General features: G+C 32.3%; 1 protein-coding gene and 1 long non-coding RNA gene across 2 annotated transcripts; both read right to left on the minus strand.

Annotated features, from left to right (window-relative positions):
• Positions 1–10,594: 10,594 nt before the first annotated feature.
• On the minus strand, positions 10,595–12,919 carry LOC133174354 (uncharacterized). Its single transcript, XR_009719125.1, has 3 exons — positions 12,731–12,919; positions 11,788–11,950; positions 10,595–10,798 (listed from the first exon to the last, which is right to left on the minus strand). It is a non-coding gene; the product is annotated as an uncharacterized LOC133174354 (long non-coding RNA).
• Positions 12,920–16,394: 3,475 nt separating this feature from the next.
• On the minus strand, positions 16,395–19,011 carry LOC133174135 (uncharacterized). The gene is made up of 3 exons (XM_061309188.1): positions 18,878–19,011; positions 17,548–17,720; positions 16,395–16,676 (listed from the first exon to the last, which is right to left on the minus strand). The coding sequence occupies exons 1-3, from the start codon at positions 18,963–18,965 to the stop codon at positions 16,488–16,490; spliced, it is 450 nt and encodes a 149-aa protein (XP_061165172.1). The 5' UTR covers positions 18,966–19,011; the 3' UTR covers positions 16,395–16,487.
• Positions 19,012–19,024: the final 13 nt, after the last annotated feature.

Below are 19,024 nucleotides of genomic sequence, written 5' to 3' on the forward strand. Positions count from 1 at the left end.
CACCCGCCATGAGCCCTGTGTATTGATCAGGTGACCGGCCACACCCGCCATGAGCCCTGTGTATTGATCAGGTGACCGGCCACACCCGCCATGAGCCCTATGTATTGATCAGGTGACCGGCCACACCCGCCATGAGCCCTGTGTATTGATCAGGTGACCGGCCACACCCGCCATGAGCCCTGTGTATTGATCAGGTGACCGGCCACACCCGCCTTGAGCCCTGTGTATTGATCAGGTGACCGGCCACACCCGCCATGAGCCCTATGTATTGATCAGGTGACCGGCCACACCCGCCATGTGCCCTGTGTATTGATAAGGTCGACGGAGTATCCAGTAGTCATAGTTAGTATGAAACGATGACCTAACAATGGGTATCACTCATGTCAATCAAAATACCATCCAACCTTTAGTTGTATATTGTAGACAATTGACCTAACAATGGGTATCACTCATGTCAATCAAAATACCATCCATCGTTTAGTTGTATATTGTAGACAATTGACCTAACAATGGGTATCACTCATGTCTATCAAAATACCATCCAACGTTTAGTTGTTTATTGTAGACAATTGACCTAACAATGGGTATCACTCATGTCAATCAAAATACCATCCAACCTTTAAGTATATTGTAGACAATTGACCTAACAATGGGTATCACTCATGTCAATCAAAATACCATCCATCGTTTAGTTGTATATTGTAGACAATTGACCTAACAATGGGTATCACTCATGTCAATCGAAATACCATCCAACCTTTAGTTGTATATTGTAGACAATTGACCTAACAATGGGTATCACTCATGTCAATCGAAATACCATCCAACCTTTAGTTGTATATTGTAGACAATTGACCTAACAATGGGTATCACTCATGTCAATCAAAATACCATCCAACCTTTAGTTGTATATTGTAGACAATTGACCTACCAATGGGTATCACTCATGTAAATCAAAATACCATCCAATGTTTAGTTGTATATTGTAGACAATTGCCATAAACTTCAACACTTTTTTTCTCGTTTTCTGGTCTTTATACTAGTAATTCTTTTCTTCACAATAGTTTTAATGAAGACATCTTCTAATAAAGTCTGCTTTACGTTATGTTTCCTAGACAGCGTCCTCTTTATTAAAAAAAGAGATTAACGAAATGATTGAAAGTCTGAATCACTGTGCACAAATGACAGAATGAAATATGGAGATAACGAACAGTAATCAAGCTCAAAAGTCCATTGAAACAATACAAATCGGGATCAGAGCAAACATTGACCATTAAAAAAAGTCAGAGTTGGGATCAGGAGCCATGGAGGAGTAAGCATCTCCTGCCGACCGGTCACACCGCCGTGTGCTCCTTGTCTTGATCGAAAAACGGATAAATCCGTATACAATTCAATGTGTAAATAATGGTCTAACAATCAGCATGAAAATGGTCAATCAGCATTCAACTTAATGATAGATTGTATTTGCTGACAAGGTCATTGTATTGATCATAGACCTTGCGTATCGAAACAACTAAATGACATAATAAACTCCATATGCTGGTGATAAGGGTATATTGCTGCATAAATAAGGAAGTTGACGATAGAAAAGTTGAAGTCATCACGTTTATCATAAATTTTTGTCAATAGGTTACCAATAACGTATTTATCTGATTAAATATCCAAATATGAAACCGATGTGTCAGACTTTGAGGTACCTTTATTTCAAGTTCACTATGATATATCGAGTCGACATATGAATCGAAATAGCTATCGTTAATTGATAATACTTCGTCGATATATCTAAATGTTGAGTTGAAGACCACAGCAAGTGTTTTTTTTTTCTTCTCATGTGTAAGTTTTTCAATGAATTCCGTTTCATATGAATACAAAAATTCTATTAACGTGGCGAACTTTGTACCAATGAGAATTCCGACAGATTGTTCGAATACTTGATCTCCGAAAATTACAAAGATATTGTCAATCAGAGAAACTCGAGCATCTTTTTAATGTCAACTTTGGAGTACTTGTGTGTACGATCAGATGTTTTTAACAAAATAAAATAACCAATGACAAGGTAGGTAAATTTCGAAGTCCATTTTCATTATTATTTTTTTAAAGCAGCTGTCTATGACGTCAAAAGCCTGGACTTTGATTTATCGTGTGGAATAGTTGTAAAAATGGTGATCCTAATAATACAAACAATTATAAGGGTCTCAGTGATACAAGTTGTTTAGGAAAACTTTTCACAGGCCTTCTACAGAAACGCTTAGATAATTATCTTGAGTCAAATAACCTACTAAGCCAATATCAATCTGGATTTAGAAAAGGTCATAGGACCACTGACAATATATTTGTACTAAACACACTTGTAAACAAATATCTCTATACAAAGAAACAGAATTTATATGTGTGCTTTGTAGATTTTTCAGAAGCATTAATTTTGATACTGTGTGGAGATCTGCACTTTTATACAAATTGAATAAAAAGGGTATTGGTGGTAACTTTCTCAAACTTTTGACAGACATGTATACAAATACATACTATTCTTGTAAAAAGGACAATCAAATGAGTGAAAAATTTAAAGCCAATAGAGGAGTCAAACAAGGTGATAATTTAAGTCCAACACTTTTCAATATCTTTGTTGATGATTTTGTGAATTATCTTAAAAATGTAAGCACATATCCTGCATATCTAGATACTATGCCAATTAATCATATGTTTTTTGCTGATGATCTCGTCCTTGTATCAGAATCAGAAGTTGGTCTACAAAACTGTATAGACGTTTTAGGAAAATATTGTTCAGACTGGAAATTGTGTGTTAATATGGATAAAACAGATGTTATGATTTTTTCAAGAAAAACAGATGATGAAACATCATTTAGATTTTATTACAATCATCAAATGATTAACATAACTAATGAATATAAATATTTGGGTGTTGTGTTCAGTTCTGATGGAAAAATGAAATTTGCACCTGAACAACTATCAGAACGTGCTAGGAAATGAAATATATGGAGATAACGAACAGTATTCAAGCTCAAAAGTCCATTAATCAATACAAAATAGGAGCAGAGCAAACACGGACCTCCAAACATCAGAGGTGGGATCAGGTGCCATGGAGGAGTGAGCATCCCCTGCCGACCGGTCACACCCGCCGTGTGCTCCTTGTCATGATCGGGAAATAACGGAAAAATCCGTCGACAATTCAGTGTGTAAATAATGGCCTAACAATTAGTGTGAAAAACATCAGTCAGCATTTGACTCAATGATAAATTGTATTTGCTGACAAGGTCATTGTATCGACCATAGAACTTACGAAATGATGACTTTAAACGAGACAGCTGATATTCTTGTTTCATCAACTTATTTGTCAATAATTTACCTCGTTTTAGAAATTGTACATACGTAGAGCATGCTCTTGCGTATCGAATCAACTGAGAGATATATACCCCGTATGTTATGCTATTAAATCAAATTTTCCTGCAAATATTAATTTTTCAGCTGAAATTATGTTAAAATTATACCAGTCAATGATAATACCAATTATTACATATGGATCTGAAGTATGGATAACTGACTTCAAATGTGATTTAATGTCTTCAGACCAATTTCCTTTTGAAAAAACACAATACTTAATATTTAAAGACATACTAGGGGTACATAGAAAGGCATCAAATCTTGCTGTTTTATGTGAATTGGGTCGTTTTCCTTTGTACTATTTATGTTATGAATATATGTTTAAATATTTTAAGAGACTTAAGGAAATGGAAAACAAACATGATTATAATAATTATTTAGTGATTTCTGCATTTAAAGAAGACAAAAAACTTGTATCTAGAATACACTGTAAAAAATGTGTTTACAATTCAAACACTTTTCTAAACACTTTCTTGTCACCTCCTTTTTTATATGTTTAATATCTAAACATGTAAAATTTCTAAACATGTCTTAGAAAGTGTTTAGAATTTAAACATTTGTGTGCTTAGAAATTAAACACATCTAAACACATAAACACAAGTGTTTAAATTCTAAACACATAACAGCAGATGTGTTTAAAATCTAAACACATCATAAGTTTAATTTGTACCTGCAGAAAAACAAAACACTCTCGTAAATTTAGGCACAAAAAGTATATGTTTTTTAAATGCGCATAATTGTCAATATTTTCAAAATATGTAACCAATATTAATTATTTTCCATAAAGCCACTGAACGTTGGGATATGTACACTTGTATTTAATAATACAAATGAATGCATTGGTCACTGTGCGATGTACATGTACTTAATTTACACAAATAATGTAGGAGATAGAACTGAATGGATTTGATTAGTCTCAACAATTCAATCAGAATGACACATAATTTATAACGTACACATAGATAACAAACTTTTAATCTTCAAAATTATTAAGAAAATAATATTAAGCTGACAATTTAATATCAAAACTTCATTGAATATTTCTAAAAGGCTTTATTAAAGAATTGTTAAACTAAAAATACAAAATGTATATTTATATATATCTTCATTATAATCATTATATTTTGAATCGGCTGCAGAGTTTTCCTCATGTCAATCACAAAATATCAAATTTTATGAACTTTCAACAAGTCCCAAAGCACCACATATTATAATCTATATCCCATCAATAACTGCCAGAAAGTAACCCATTTCGAATGCACGAGGATAATTGTAAACACTGTCGAATTAACACAGTAGTCTTCAACAAATGAAGTTTCAAAGTGTTGATTATGGAACAGCAACATTGCACTTGAAGATGACACCAGGTACTCTGATACGTGTATTTTGAGTTCGATCTGGACTACGTACGGTGCCTGTAGGAAAGAAAGCCAGATTTCAGAAAAAGTACACTATCACAGATATTTTACATTTATTTACTTAGAAAAACAAAATTGTTCAAATTTTAGTGAAACTACACAGATATAAATATAGATGTTTTTAATGACATTTAATATTATTTCTTCTCCTGTAAGTCTATGAACGAATTCAAGATATCCCAAGTCAACTTTATTTACGTTGCTCATCGTGGTTAATTAATACAAAGAAGAAGAAAACAAACCTTTAATGTATTGCAGCAACAAGATGCCCTTTCACGTATTTCACTATTTCGTCATGGTCATCCCTTGAATTGGGTTGTCATAACTCTCATTGATACATCACCTTAGCTTGTTGCGCTTTCTTTTGTTTACATAGCCGCTCAAATTAACGTTCAAATATATGTGTGTCATTTCCGGGAAGATAACTCTGCACTTTACAGTAAAACGTGTTTAATTTCTAAACGCGTTTAGGTATAAAACATGTTAAGACATAAGTGTTTAGTCGTTAAACACAATACTATACACGTTTAGATCTAAACATGTAATAGAAGTGTTTATTTCCTAAACACAATTTTTACAGTGTATCTTGGCAAAGAAAACTGTCTTCATTACTACAAAAATTAAATATCACTTCTTTGGATATTTCTCACACAACCCTGAAAAACAAATTACAAGAGCATTACCAAAACAAGATACATGAACAACTGAAAAAATATAAGCAAATCAGCCTCTGGAAAGTTAGCTTTTTATAGTAAAATTGTAAATCAAAATGAATACAAATTGCAAAGTTATTTAAAGCTGCCTTTGAAGAAAAGTTTTAGATCTGTATTAACAAAATTAAGGATCAGTGTCCATCCATTGTATATTGAAACGGGCAGATACTGTAAACCCCCTATTCCTAGAGAAAAACGTTTATTCATGTAAATTATTTATTGAAGATGAAAAACATTTTGTTCTATACTGTTCAAAGTATGACCAATTTAGATGCAATTATACTGATGTATTTAATGTAAATACATATACTAGTGATAATTCCATTAGAAAAATTGTCAATCCTACAAATATTACAACTGCTAGAAGGATATGTTGTTTTTTTGAAAAAGTGCTTTGACACCAGAAAAGAAAGTCAGCAATGAAGACTTAAAAATTTGTGAATATACTCTACATTATTTTGTTCAACTCACATTTGTCACTTTGTATATGTATGTATTATTCTTGTTAATTTGTTTTATGTTATGACTGTATGCCGACAGGGTAATTGTCAATAAAGTGAATTGAATTAAAGTGGTGAAAAGTCGTACGTTTTGATGTTATTGATTTTGGTAAAATTTTTCTTTTTTTAAAAAGCAGCTGTCTATGACGTCAAAAGCCTGGACTTTAATTTATTGTGTGGAATATTACGGAAGCGTATTAGGGCCGCAGCAGTATCTTTTATTAATTTGTTTTAACAAATTACTAATTTGTTATAACAGATTACTAATTTGTTATAACAGATTACTAATTTGTTATAACAAATTACTAATTTGTTATAACAAATTATCAATTTGTTATAACAAATTACTAATTTGTTAAACAAATTACTAATTTGTTATAACAAATTATCAATTTGTTATAACAAGAATATTAATTTGTTATAACAAATTACTAATTTGTTATAACAAATTATCAATTTGTTAAAACAAATTACTAATTTGTTAAAACAAATTACTAATTTGTTATAACAGATTACTAATTTGTTATAACAGATTACTAATTTGATATAACAAATTATCAATTTGATATAACAAATTAATAATTTGTTATAACAAATTAATAATTTGTTATAGCAAATTATTAATTTGTTATAACAAATTGGTAATTTGTTATAACAAATTAATAATTTTGATAAAGTGAAAGTGTATACAGATCTATGGAAGCCAGATGAGATCAGAAATCTTTTTATAAGTTGGATTTGTGAAAATAATAAATGTACAAGCTCTGCAGCTACAGCTTTTGACCAATATGTTAATCTGGATTTACATCTTTTAGCATTTAGAGTTTTCACTGTCAAACATTATTGTTATAAAGATACAATGCATCAAATTCTTTGGTTCCTATTTACTTATTCTTAGGAGCTCTATTTGAATTTTGTCCTCCTCCCCCACCAGGGCTCCGTCCTTGACTCCCATTTACCAGGTCATTGCATCCCCGTTCGTATGCTAGGAAAAAATATCTTATCAAAGACATGTTATATTATTTGGAGAGGGAATTTTTCCCACCCTGAATCAACATGTTCATTATAATATGTTTTTTTTCAATATGTCTTTTATTTTATTTCATTTTACCCCCCCCCCTTCCCTCTCTCTCTCTCGATTCATTCTATACATGTACCAAATGATTTATGCCTACTGTTCAATCCAGTTTATGTATCATGAATAAAATATATTTTAAACTAAACCGCCGTTCCTAATGCATAAACCTGAATCTGCTCCTCTGGTGAACCTCCTTGGCCCTAATTTATGCTGGGGGCAATAAAGGCAACATTGATAAAAAATGAATTTGTAGATAAATTATCATAGAAAAATTGATAAGCACTCTGTAATAACCTTTTCTGAAAATGAAAATAAACAATGTTCTTGAGTGGGTAGTACTTCGTAAAATTTGAATTTAGATACCTTGTGAAATTTTTTCATGTATGTATGTAATTTTTATAATCAAAATACGTGCCTTTTGGAAAAGCCCTCGAAGTCCCACTAAAGCCTTCATAACTTATTATTGGCTGAAAACTTTGACAGTTCTTTCTTCAAATTCATTTGTAATTTGTATCCTGGTTGTCTCATATAGGACTACTCATATATTTTACAAGAAATCGTTAAGCAATATAATTTGTTATAACAATACACACAAAATATAACACATGTGTAAAGAAGGAAAAAATAGGTCTTCTCCCCTTTTGACCCCTGTGTTGACATTGAAAAAAGTGTTGATTTGAATGGACGACGTTGAAGTCATATTTAATTGTCCGGAACTTCGAATTTTTCTCGAAGGATCCAACATTCTGTATTTCTTCTACATAATCCCTGGGATGCAGCTATTCTTTTAATTGTCTAACAGAGAAATCTATTCCAAGGAACTGACTCAAAAAAAAAAAAAACAAAAACAAAAAAAAAACCCTGCAATTAAACAAAAATTAAAGTGCTTTAATCTAAGTTGCTAATTTATCTAAATCCACATTAACATATTGATCAAAAGCTCTCCAAAGCTTATGCTTAACGTGTTCATAAAACCGATTTAAAATAAGATTTCTGATCTGATCTGATCTGGCTTCCGTAGACCTGTATTCACCTTCATATTTTGTAAAAAATGATAATTTTTTAAATCAAATTACTAATTTGTTATAACAAATTACTAATTTGTTATAACAAATTACTAATTTGTTATATCAAATTAATAATTTGTTATATCAAATTATTAATTTGTTATAACAAATTACTAATCTTTTATAACAAATTAATAATTTGTTATAACAAATTAATAATTTGTTATAACAAATTACTAATTTGTGATATCAAATTGATAATTTGTTATATCAAATTAGTAATTTGTTATAACAAATTAGTAATCTGTTATAACAAATTAGTAATCTGTTATAACAAATTAATAATTTGTTATAACAAATTGATAATTTGTTATAACAAATTAGTAAGTTGTTATAACAAATTAGTAATCTGTTATAACAAATTAGTAATCTGTTTTAACAAATTGATAATTTGTTATAACAAATTAGTAATTTGTTATAACAAATTAAAAATCTGTTATAACAAATTAGTAATCTGTTTTAACAACTTTATAATTTATTATAACAAATTGATAATTTGTTATAACAAATTAGTAATTTGTTAAAACAAATTGATAAAAGATACTGCTGCGGCCCTATTACGCTTCCGTAGAATATTGTATAAAGTGGTGAAAAGTCGAGGTTTTGATGTTATTGATTTTGGTAAAATTTTTCTGATAGTTCCTTGAAGTTTTTAAGTATCCATATCTGATTTACACCACATCTCGAATATATTATAGTACAGTGCTCCTGAAGTTTCTCCTTTACTGCTGTTCATATTTTAGTGAGGAGTAAAGAGTCTTGGTAGAACATTTACTGGAACCCGCTTTGTATCTTTGTAAGGATTTTTATATAGGTTAGGAATCCAGTATAAGTATGGTACATATAATTCAAATTCAATTTGATTATTGGAAATATTAAAATTATTTAAAATTGACATATGATTTTGAATATTTTTTTTTTTCATTTAAAAGGGAGCTATGGGTATAAATTGGATTACCACTAGCAGAATTAAATCCCAGTTCCTCTAAAATACATTTAAAATAATTTAGCCTCACAAAGACAACGTTGTTAATTACCTCCTTTGTCAGCTGGGACCAGTTACAGATCTCTCTAATTTCTTTTTTCACTTCTGAATTATTGAAGACAGAAGGATAGATGGTTAACATATTGTCCCTAAATCGCTTAATGCGAGATTTTAACATTCATCTTATATTTTTAATCCATTCTGACAAAGTGTCAAGGTCCTTTTTTTCATGTTTGGTCCATCGCCTGGCGTAATTTTCCACAGAATTCATAATATCTATGAAATTGTGACGCCAGTTAAAAGATCGGGGTTCCCTAAATTTTGACTTTTTTTAATAAACTATTTAAGGTCATTATAAACTATATTTTATACGTCACCAGTCATGACGTGTCCTGTTTTTCCTTTCATTCAAATGCTTTATTGCTTACTTAGGATCATTCAATGTTTCAGGAGTAGGTTGGAACGCACGATCGATCCTTCAGATAACCTCAAAAGAAAAATCTAAGTGACTCAATTGTTGAGAATGTAGGGGGCAAACACCGTTTGTTTGTGAGGGATGAAATGGTGGCAAACATTTTATTGATATATAAAATCTGGCGCAGCTGTTTAGGGTGAAGCACCAACTTGTCCAGTTGAATAAACGGATAATTTGACATCATTAGCCAAATTTGGAAAATATTTTCTGCAAAAATGATTTTAAAAGATGATCATAATTTAAAGTCTGAACGTTGCCTTTTTAATTCTTAAAGAAATACAGGTCGGTCACACAAAGCACTGAGGACTGCATGCCTAAATCCTAACTCTCTTCCCATGCATCGGCTTCTCAAAGTAAAAAGAGGTCCTTTTTCTTACCCAGAAGTGGAAATTATTCTTATTAATAGCATCATTTATAAATGTAAGTTATAATTAGTGTCCTTTATCTGAAAACCAAATCTTGTCAAAAGCAGGTTTCTTGCAATGTCCGATTGTTTAGATGCTGCATGAATGCATAAGGTGTCAATATCAAACAAAAGAGGTATTCTGTAGACACTTGTTTAACTATGGTTTAAGTAATTAGTTTCTTTCAAGATTGACACTTGTGGAGTTTCTTCTATAGCTTTCTTAACTTTTATAATAGAACCAGGTACCTTTGCAGACTTTGTTTTTCCTATATGTTCTTCTTCCATCTTCTGTGAATTCTGTGTTCTCGATTATCTTAACAAGACAGTGAATCAGTTTTTATATATTTTTTTTTCCTGATTTGGATACTTTCTCTATATCATCTTTATATCATCTACTATCTACATTGCTCTGCTCGAATTTATCAAACTCTTAGAATATTTTCATAGAAATAATATATGATATTAATATTATGCACAATTTCAAAAGCATTCCCTCTGTAACATTTATGGGTGTTGGACTTAATCAAAAAAAAAAAAAAAAAAAAGAGCAGAATGTCAGAATTTCAGTCCTTTATTGTACTTTTTCGATCTACTAAGTAAGTTCTTCCATTTTTTATTCTGAAAATATTTTCTCCCTTTGTCCCACTTCGCATGTGTGGTCTTACACATGTTACAGCCCATGTCAATCCAAAGTGACATGTCACGTGACTCACATGTGGTATAGGTCCTTAAACAAGTTTTCCATCGTGCATAAAAACTGCAAAAAAAATATTTTTTTTTTTTTTAACAAAATGTATAACATAAACATAAAGTATCCATAAGAAAATGGGCGAACAAGGCGACCACAATGCCTATAGTGCAACAAACATGGAGGTGAAAAATTAAATCTCAATTAAAGCAAAATTTTCTTTGACATTTCATCTAAAATTAAAGTATACTTTATGTAAAATCTCCACAATTTACAAAAATCTCACTAAGATTGAAATTATTTGCCTATGAAATAGCATACACACACCAGAGAGGGCAAAAAGGATCATTTTCTCATACTGTAACACAATTTGTCGATATATATGAGTGGGTCTTACTCTTCGCTCCATATTTTTCAAAGTTTATCCTCAAGGTTTGTAAAAAAAAATAAAAAAAAAAAAAAATACATTTTTGGTCAACAAAAACATGGAGCAAAGACCCACTATACCTTAACACTTTTATGACACAACATTCGCATCTTTTCGAAAAATACTTAAAAGTCTATTTAGTCAAGGGTCCTGTCATAAACATGTATTTTTTTTTTAAATATGCTAATGATTACGATAAGCAGTTGGTGAGGAAGTTTGTGAGTGAGCTAATTTTCGTACGTTTACAGTAATGATATCTTAGAAATATTACTGCAGTTTTTTCAGTATTTTTTTTTTATACCGGTAAGTCTTCATTCCATTTTAAGAATAATTTAATTATTTCTATTCTTTTTGAGTTGGAGGGGGGGGGGGTATTTTGCTGAGAATGTATTGTAGCAATCTTTGGTCTATAATATTTTGATGAAAATGGGAAATACTGAAGCCTTTTCTGCATTTAGTTCTGCGGACCTGTTGACTTGTAATAAAAAAAAATGTAATTTTAAAATTCATCTTTTAATTGTTTAATTGTTTCCACAACATATCGGAGAAATTAAGTTTATGACCAAACAAAACCTTATCCGTAAATAATGCATCACTCTGGATAATTTAATAAATTAAATTTAATTCTTACCAACATAGATTTTGGAAGGGATACTTGGCAATCAGCATCTCAGAGCACGCCTTAGCACAGCGAGGATGAACCAAGTAAGGCTGTAAGGGATTACTTGTTACACGCTCGGCAACGGTGATAAAGATGAAGGATGTGATGATAAAACTCTTCATAGCTTGGTCTCCTTTAAAAAAAGTGGGCCTGACTTAAACTAGAGGTACTTTGAGCACTGAGCTCACTAAATTATACCCCCGCCTCTCATATGATTATAATGGCAAAGTCCATGTTTTGCTCTCGGAAACCCGAAATAAGTGTCAGATCAAAAAGTAAAATAGGAGGTGCACAATGGCATTATGTAATAAAGAATCTGTGAAAGTATCGTTAAATTTTATTCAATGGCATAAGAGGAGTTGCGGATAAGAGATGGGTACCCTTCAATATTATAGAAAGAATGGCAGTGTCCATCTTTTGCTATGGGAAACCCGAAATATGTGTCCGATCAAAAAGTAAAATAGGAGGTGCACAATGGCACTATGTAACAAAGATTCTGTGAAAGGTTCATAAAATTTCATTCAGTGTTATAAGAGGAGTTGCGGATAAGAGATGGGTACCACAAAGCGTAACAGACGGACGGACGGACATCCCGTTCACTATATACCCTCCCACTTTTCAAGCGGGGGGTATAATAAACTAGGGCGAGTGGATAGACCAAAATGTGTCATAAATTCAGAACTAAAAAAAATTAAAATGAAATTTCAACTTTTCGATGGCGAAGATTACAATCAAAATTTGAAAGAAAAAAATGTGAAATACAATGTATATCAGACCTTCTTTGATATTATTTTTATGAGACACTGCAATTAAGCTTATCAAAAACAGTAATTCAGTTTCATTTTCTTCTAATTACTGTAATGATTTTAAAATCAAATAGATAAATAAATTGAACAAAAAAATATGCACTCACCAGTAACGTTTAAACTATTTCTTGGAGTATCTCTGTCACTTTAAAGATATTTAGTGTACAGGACTTTACGATTATAAATGATTATCCTGGTCTGGACAATACTTATACAATACCCCCTACATACTCGCTAGCTATCTATACCTACAGCTCCCACCCCCAGGAGAGGGAAATGCCGTCATTTCTCGCACCTGTTGTTTCCATATACGTACAAATCTGACATTCTGGCCTCCGTACCAAATTCCCAAAACAGTAACAAACATGATAATCGTAAACATTTTAGCATCCCTGTCAGTATACAGATGTAGAAAACGAATATTAGCAACCGGACTATAGGCCACAACACTCGCGTGGGTCGCTGGTTTAAATATTAGGTAGATGGAATTCTTATTTAGCTATTCTTTCAAGTGTTTATAACCGCACTTTCTAGGGAAAGTCGGGTATATTAATTGTTGTTCTCTCGGTATGTCACACTACCGGTATCTTAATCATTTCTTCCTCAAACATGCCAAGAAATCCCGTCCATTTTTCCACAGCGATGGAGTCAATAAAAGTGTAATTGATGCAAATCACCCATATTCCCCTAACGCTGGCGAGACAATTAACGGCAGCAGATTTGAGGGGGTGGATCCTAAGTTTTCCGTTTTCTTAGTCAAAGAAAAAATAAACTTCTACCCCAGGAAGTAGCCTCCTATGCCCTGAAAAAAATAGTTCCTGTCAAAAACCTTTATTTATTTACAAAATATGTAAAATGCACTAGACACAGGTACCAAAATTGTAAAAATAGACTGGAAGGAAATTTAAAAAAAAAAAATCAAAAGGAAAAAATAATAATTTTATATGTATGGAACTACAATTGAATAAGTTCATTTTCATTGGTCAATTACCGGTATGATACCTTAATAAGGCGCGAGACTTCCACAACAACCAAGTTCATCGTGCCCGATGTTAATTTAAACTAGGAAAAAAATATTTTGATATATAAACACTGAAAAATTTGAAAGGCGTCTAATTTTTACTGAACAATTAATTAGTTCACTACAACTTATTTCACTTTGTTTTTCTTCTTTTTCTTCTTCTTTTTTTTTTTTTTTTTTTTTTTTTTACTTTTTTAACTGCATATGATTTGCATGGAAAATCGCCACCCCCCCCCCCCCCCTTAAAAAAAAAACAACAGGAAAAAGGTGCAAAGGCTTCTAAATAGTAAGTATTCTAGCTTTAATTTCAAACCAGTAAAACTTAAGATCCTTCCCTCAAAACTGCTGACATTAATTGCCTCGCACACATCTCCCTGGGGAAAAATCACAGATTAACGCTAATTCCGCTTTTATTGAGTTCGCTCTAAAACTAGAATGCGTACCTTTTCTTGGCATGCTTCAGTCCCCTTTTGCTCTAAGCAGTGGACAATTCATCGGTATGATTGGAGGTGTCCAGTAGATGTACAGAAATGTTTTGGAGTTTTCATTTGAGCTCACCTGAGACGAAGGCTCAAGTGAGGTTTTTTTGATCGAAATTTGTCCTTTGTCTATTGTCGTCGTCGTAAACTTTTTTTTGACAAATTCATCTTCTTTTCCAGAACCACTCATGGGAAATATTAATTGTAGTTGGCACAAAGTATCCTTTGGAAATGGGGATTCAAGTTTGTTCAAATGAAGGGCCACACCATCTGCCAAGGGGAGATAATCAAGAAAATGCAAAAATAAGTTGAATAAGTTGGAGTTATTAAAATGTCTTCTCAAGAACCATTGGGCCAAAAATGAAACTTATGTGAAAGTTATCAGACATAGCATAGATTCAAGTTTGTTAAAATTATGGGTATGGTGGGGCCACAAGCGGGAAACAAAGTTTTCTTGGGGTATATCCCAAACCAGAAGTCTCTGACGAGACTGTAGTAGCTCTACTGGTTTATACTTATAACAAAGGATGAGAAAAGTAGCACTTAGACTTGAAACTTTGCAACAGCAATAAATATAATAATGATCCTTGGTTTAGTCTCTTTTTGTGGCAAGATTTATTGCAACCAGACCAAAACTGTAGGAGGAGTAGCGTTTTGAAAGTATTTCATAGTATATATTTTTAGTAACCATGACAACATCGTTCATTGAAACCAAAAACCGATACAAAGAATTATGTATTATTGAGTTGTCTACTTGTGTGCCAAGTTATATTGAAATCAGACCAAAACTGTAGGAGGAGTAGAGTTTTAAAAGTATTTCATAGAAATTTCTATTTTTAGTAACCATGGCAACACTATTTATCGAAATCAAAAACTAATTCACAGAGTCATATATCTTAGTGTAATCTACATGTGTGCCAAGTTATATTGAAATCAGACCAAAACTGTAGGAGTAATAGCATTTTGAAAGTATTTCACAGAAATTTCTATTTTTAGTAACCATGGCAACACTATTTATCGAAATCAAAAACTAATTCACAGAGTCATATATCTTAGTGTAATCTACATGTGTGCCAAGTTATATTGAAATCAGACCAAAACTGTAGGAGTAATAGCATTTTGAAAGTATTTCACAGAAATTTCTAGTTTTAGTAACCATGGCAACACCATTCATCTAAATCAAAAACAGATAAATAGAATTATGTATCTTAGTGTAGTCTACTTTTGTACCAAGTAATATTGAAATCAGACCAAAACTGTAGGAGGAGTAGCATTTTGAAAAAGTTGTTTAGACAGACGGACAAACAGGTAGGCAGACGGACGGACACCTTACTATGGCATTAGCTCTTCTGGTCTATGACCAGTAGAGCTAAAAAACTTCTCAGGAACAGAAAGGACATGATTAGTCATGTAATTATGTAAGCATCCTCAGATAATGCAGTTGCAAGTTTGTTCAGTTTGTGGTCCCCAGGGGTTGGGTGGACCACAGTCAAGGATAAAATTTTTGCGAGATTCATGTACATAGTGAAGTCTTTAAAAATCTTTTTCTAGAAAAGCATGGTGCCTGAAACTATTCTTACATTTAATGCAATAGCCAAATCTTTTGGAATATGATTCCTGGTGTCTGTAGACATGCAATAAGGTTTCAGAATTTTCATTTACGTGTACATGTATTTTGCAAGGATCAATTTGGGGTCGAAATTTTTTTGGTCTTGTTTGTTTTGTGTTGTCCTGTAGACATGCAATAAGGTTTCAGAATTTTCATTTACATGTATTTTGCAAGGATCAATTTGGGGTCGAAATTTTTTTTGGTCTTGTCTGGCTTGTTTGTTTTGTCTTGGTTCTCAGATTTATGCAGAAGCCATATCATCTATTGGAAAAATAAATACATGTAGTGGTGTCCTGTAGATGTGCAATAAATTTTCAGGATTATTTTTTTTTATCCCGAGAACCAATTGGGATAAAACATTTTTTCCTTCAAAACCTGATTCCCAGAATTTCTCTTTACATTAACGCAACAGCCAAATCATCTGGAATACAATCTGTCTTGTCCTGCAGATGTTCAATATGATTTTAAGATCTTCCTTTTTAATGCAACTGCCAAATCTGATCTGGGGTGTCCTATAGATTTATCTTGGGGGCCAATTAGGGGTTGAACCATTTTTCTACAAAGCCTGTTCCCAGGACTCCAATTATGTATCATAAAACAGGAGGTATATCTTCTTTTAAAAAATTTTAAATGCCAGCAGAAATGTAGAAATAAAAGCTTCATTTATATAATGTGTATTGTTTTTTTAATTTCAGCGTTAAATAACAAACACAATCACTGATTTAAGTTTTTTTTCTATAAATGTCCAGGTAATGCTATGCTGCATTGGTCTTCGCTCGCTCAGCATCCATTTTCTTGATGTCCTCTTCTGTGTACATGTTAGAGAATTCCCACCCAGAGGCGCCCTTGATGGGGTAGCCGGCCCAATCACCTCGGCCAATTACTTCACCAATAGCGAAAAAGATAGCAACATCAACAAGGAGCAAGGACTTACAGAGGGCTTCCTGAAATATTACACAAGAAATTGATCATGTAATTTACATGCCTTTCAAATTATCCAAGTTACCTCTGTGTTGGAGAAACCGAACTTATTTTCTTTTTTTTATAGTAATGAACATATTCCTGTTATGATAGGTAATGTTGCTCCATTTACACTATTAAATATCACTTCAACCTCAACTTTAGTCTTTAAACATATTTAGCATTTAAAATCTACAGCTTAAAAATAATTGATACATATCACTGCAGTTTTCAAATGAATCTTCAATGGTTGCATGGCTTCAAATTTAAAAGTCTGCATAATTCAGGAATATGTAATATCACCTTTTGAAGTTTTCTATAGTAATATAATTTAATTATGGTTGTAATGCTGTATTTGATTGGATAAAAAATTTACTTTATATCGTATAAAATGGGTTGCCTACATCACAATGACTTGCGTCAAAAACGTATCGATCCGCCTGACGTTACATTCAAATTTTGTACAATTTGAAGTCAAATTTAAGGACAATCATCTTTTTTTCTTACACCAAATGAATGAAAATTAAATTATAAGGAATGAATTTAATAGCTACCCAATTTATACGGTATTAACTGGGTTGGAACAGTTTACGCTTTTTTATAAACCGCTTTGTGGTTTATGAAGCGTAAACTGCCCCAACCCAGTTTATACCGTATAAAATTCATTCCTTAAATAAGATAATGAAGTAAAAATTGCATTGCAATCGCTGACTATATCTTTGATAAGCTTATCAATTAACAGACAATTTAGATAACTCACTTTTCAATAATAAAGTGACAAAATCAGTGAATCTGCCAACTCAAGAACAAATCTACGAAAATTAAGAGACGAGATTTGGATTCTTTAAAACTTACTTTTGTAGTCATGTTCATCACCCTCTCTCTTGTTAATGACCAAGGGAGGTCCATAAATTTAGCGATGCTTTCCCTAGCCTGTCCCGGACTTGGAGGTCCTAATTCTGCTTTAACATAAAGTGATAGTAACTGGAAGCGGGACATCGTCTGACCATTGGCCTGACATTTTGCAACTGGAAAAAAGTCAAGTTTTATTCTGTTAGTAACAAATAGATGTACATGTAGATGGTAAACCGTATTCAGGTTTATTTTGGGTGGTGAGTAAAAGACGTGATCACCCGTGGGTATCCAACAATGGCAACAAACTACAGTATCTTTGTTTGCAATATATACCTGTGGTTCTTTCATATTAATTTTTGCATTTATCTCACTGAAAAGATTTGCAAATAACATAATTTTCTCGCAATTTTGAGAAAATTACGAGATAATATATGTACAAAATGGTCACATATTTCTCTATATAAAAGTTTTTCTCCATTTTTAATGCTGTTTAAATTATACATGCATTTTCACTTTGCAAAATGAATTTATTCTATCAACTTTTCTAAAATTACCAGCAAATAAAACAGGGCATGGGAGATGATGGGACATGGGCACGAAGAGGATAGGTGAGGAGGAGGGTGATGGGGGATGAGTGTCCCCCTAAAATAATTATACATACTTAGAAAGGCATGAGCAGACTTAATGCTTTAGGTCTAAAATATCAATGACCTTTGAAATTACATTCTAAATTGTTCTCCCAGAGGGTAGGGAACCTCTACCCTCCGAATGAACTCAGTCATTTATGATTCAATCATTCCAAAGACCTTGCTTATCTTAATGTCACAACTTCGCTAGCTCTAACTGTTGCACTGTCAACATATTACTTTTTATTAGACTTTTGTATATGTCCCTGTTCACATAAAAATCATTAAAAACAATTAAATTCTGGAGACAATGTCAATTAAAGCTTCGGATATAAATGTAACTAATTTCACAAACTTGACATTGACTACAAAAGATAAATACCTTAAAGCTTAATGCATGGAAATAATTTAAAAATATAATCTCTGGCTGTGCACAGTGTTAGTGTATTGTTTGCTTTTTCCTGTCCGCATTTCCTCCGAACAAACAAGCAAAAATTTGCAACACTGAATGGTTTACTTTCTTAATTAGCTTTAACATATAATAAAAAAGGGTGTTCTTTGAATATATCATTTTTCTAGAGTTACAACTTTAGAAAAACCGGTAGACCCTAACTGATTACTCAAGAGTTTCAACCTTTTAAAATTAGAGAGTTAAGGGGACAATTCTGAGAGAGGACACAGAATTATAAAATCAATAAAACTACCTTTGTTTATATAGTCATTCCATGCTATATTGCCATATTTTTTTGTTAATTCAACGCCTCTGTTGGCCAACCTCACTATTTTCGACATGGCTCCCCCGGATGACCTTCAGAGGTGGATAACTCGTTCTTCAAATTGCTCTCATTTGA

This window comes from Saccostrea echinata, unplaced genomic scaffold, assembly GCF_033153115.1.
Source record: "Saccostrea echinata isolate AGI-Se365-2 ecotype Australia unplaced genomic scaffold, CSIRO_AGI_Sech_v1 ptg000057l, whole genome shotgun sequence".
NCBI lineage: Eukaryota > Metazoa > Mollusca > Bivalvia > Ostreida > Ostreidae > Saccostrea > Saccostrea echinata.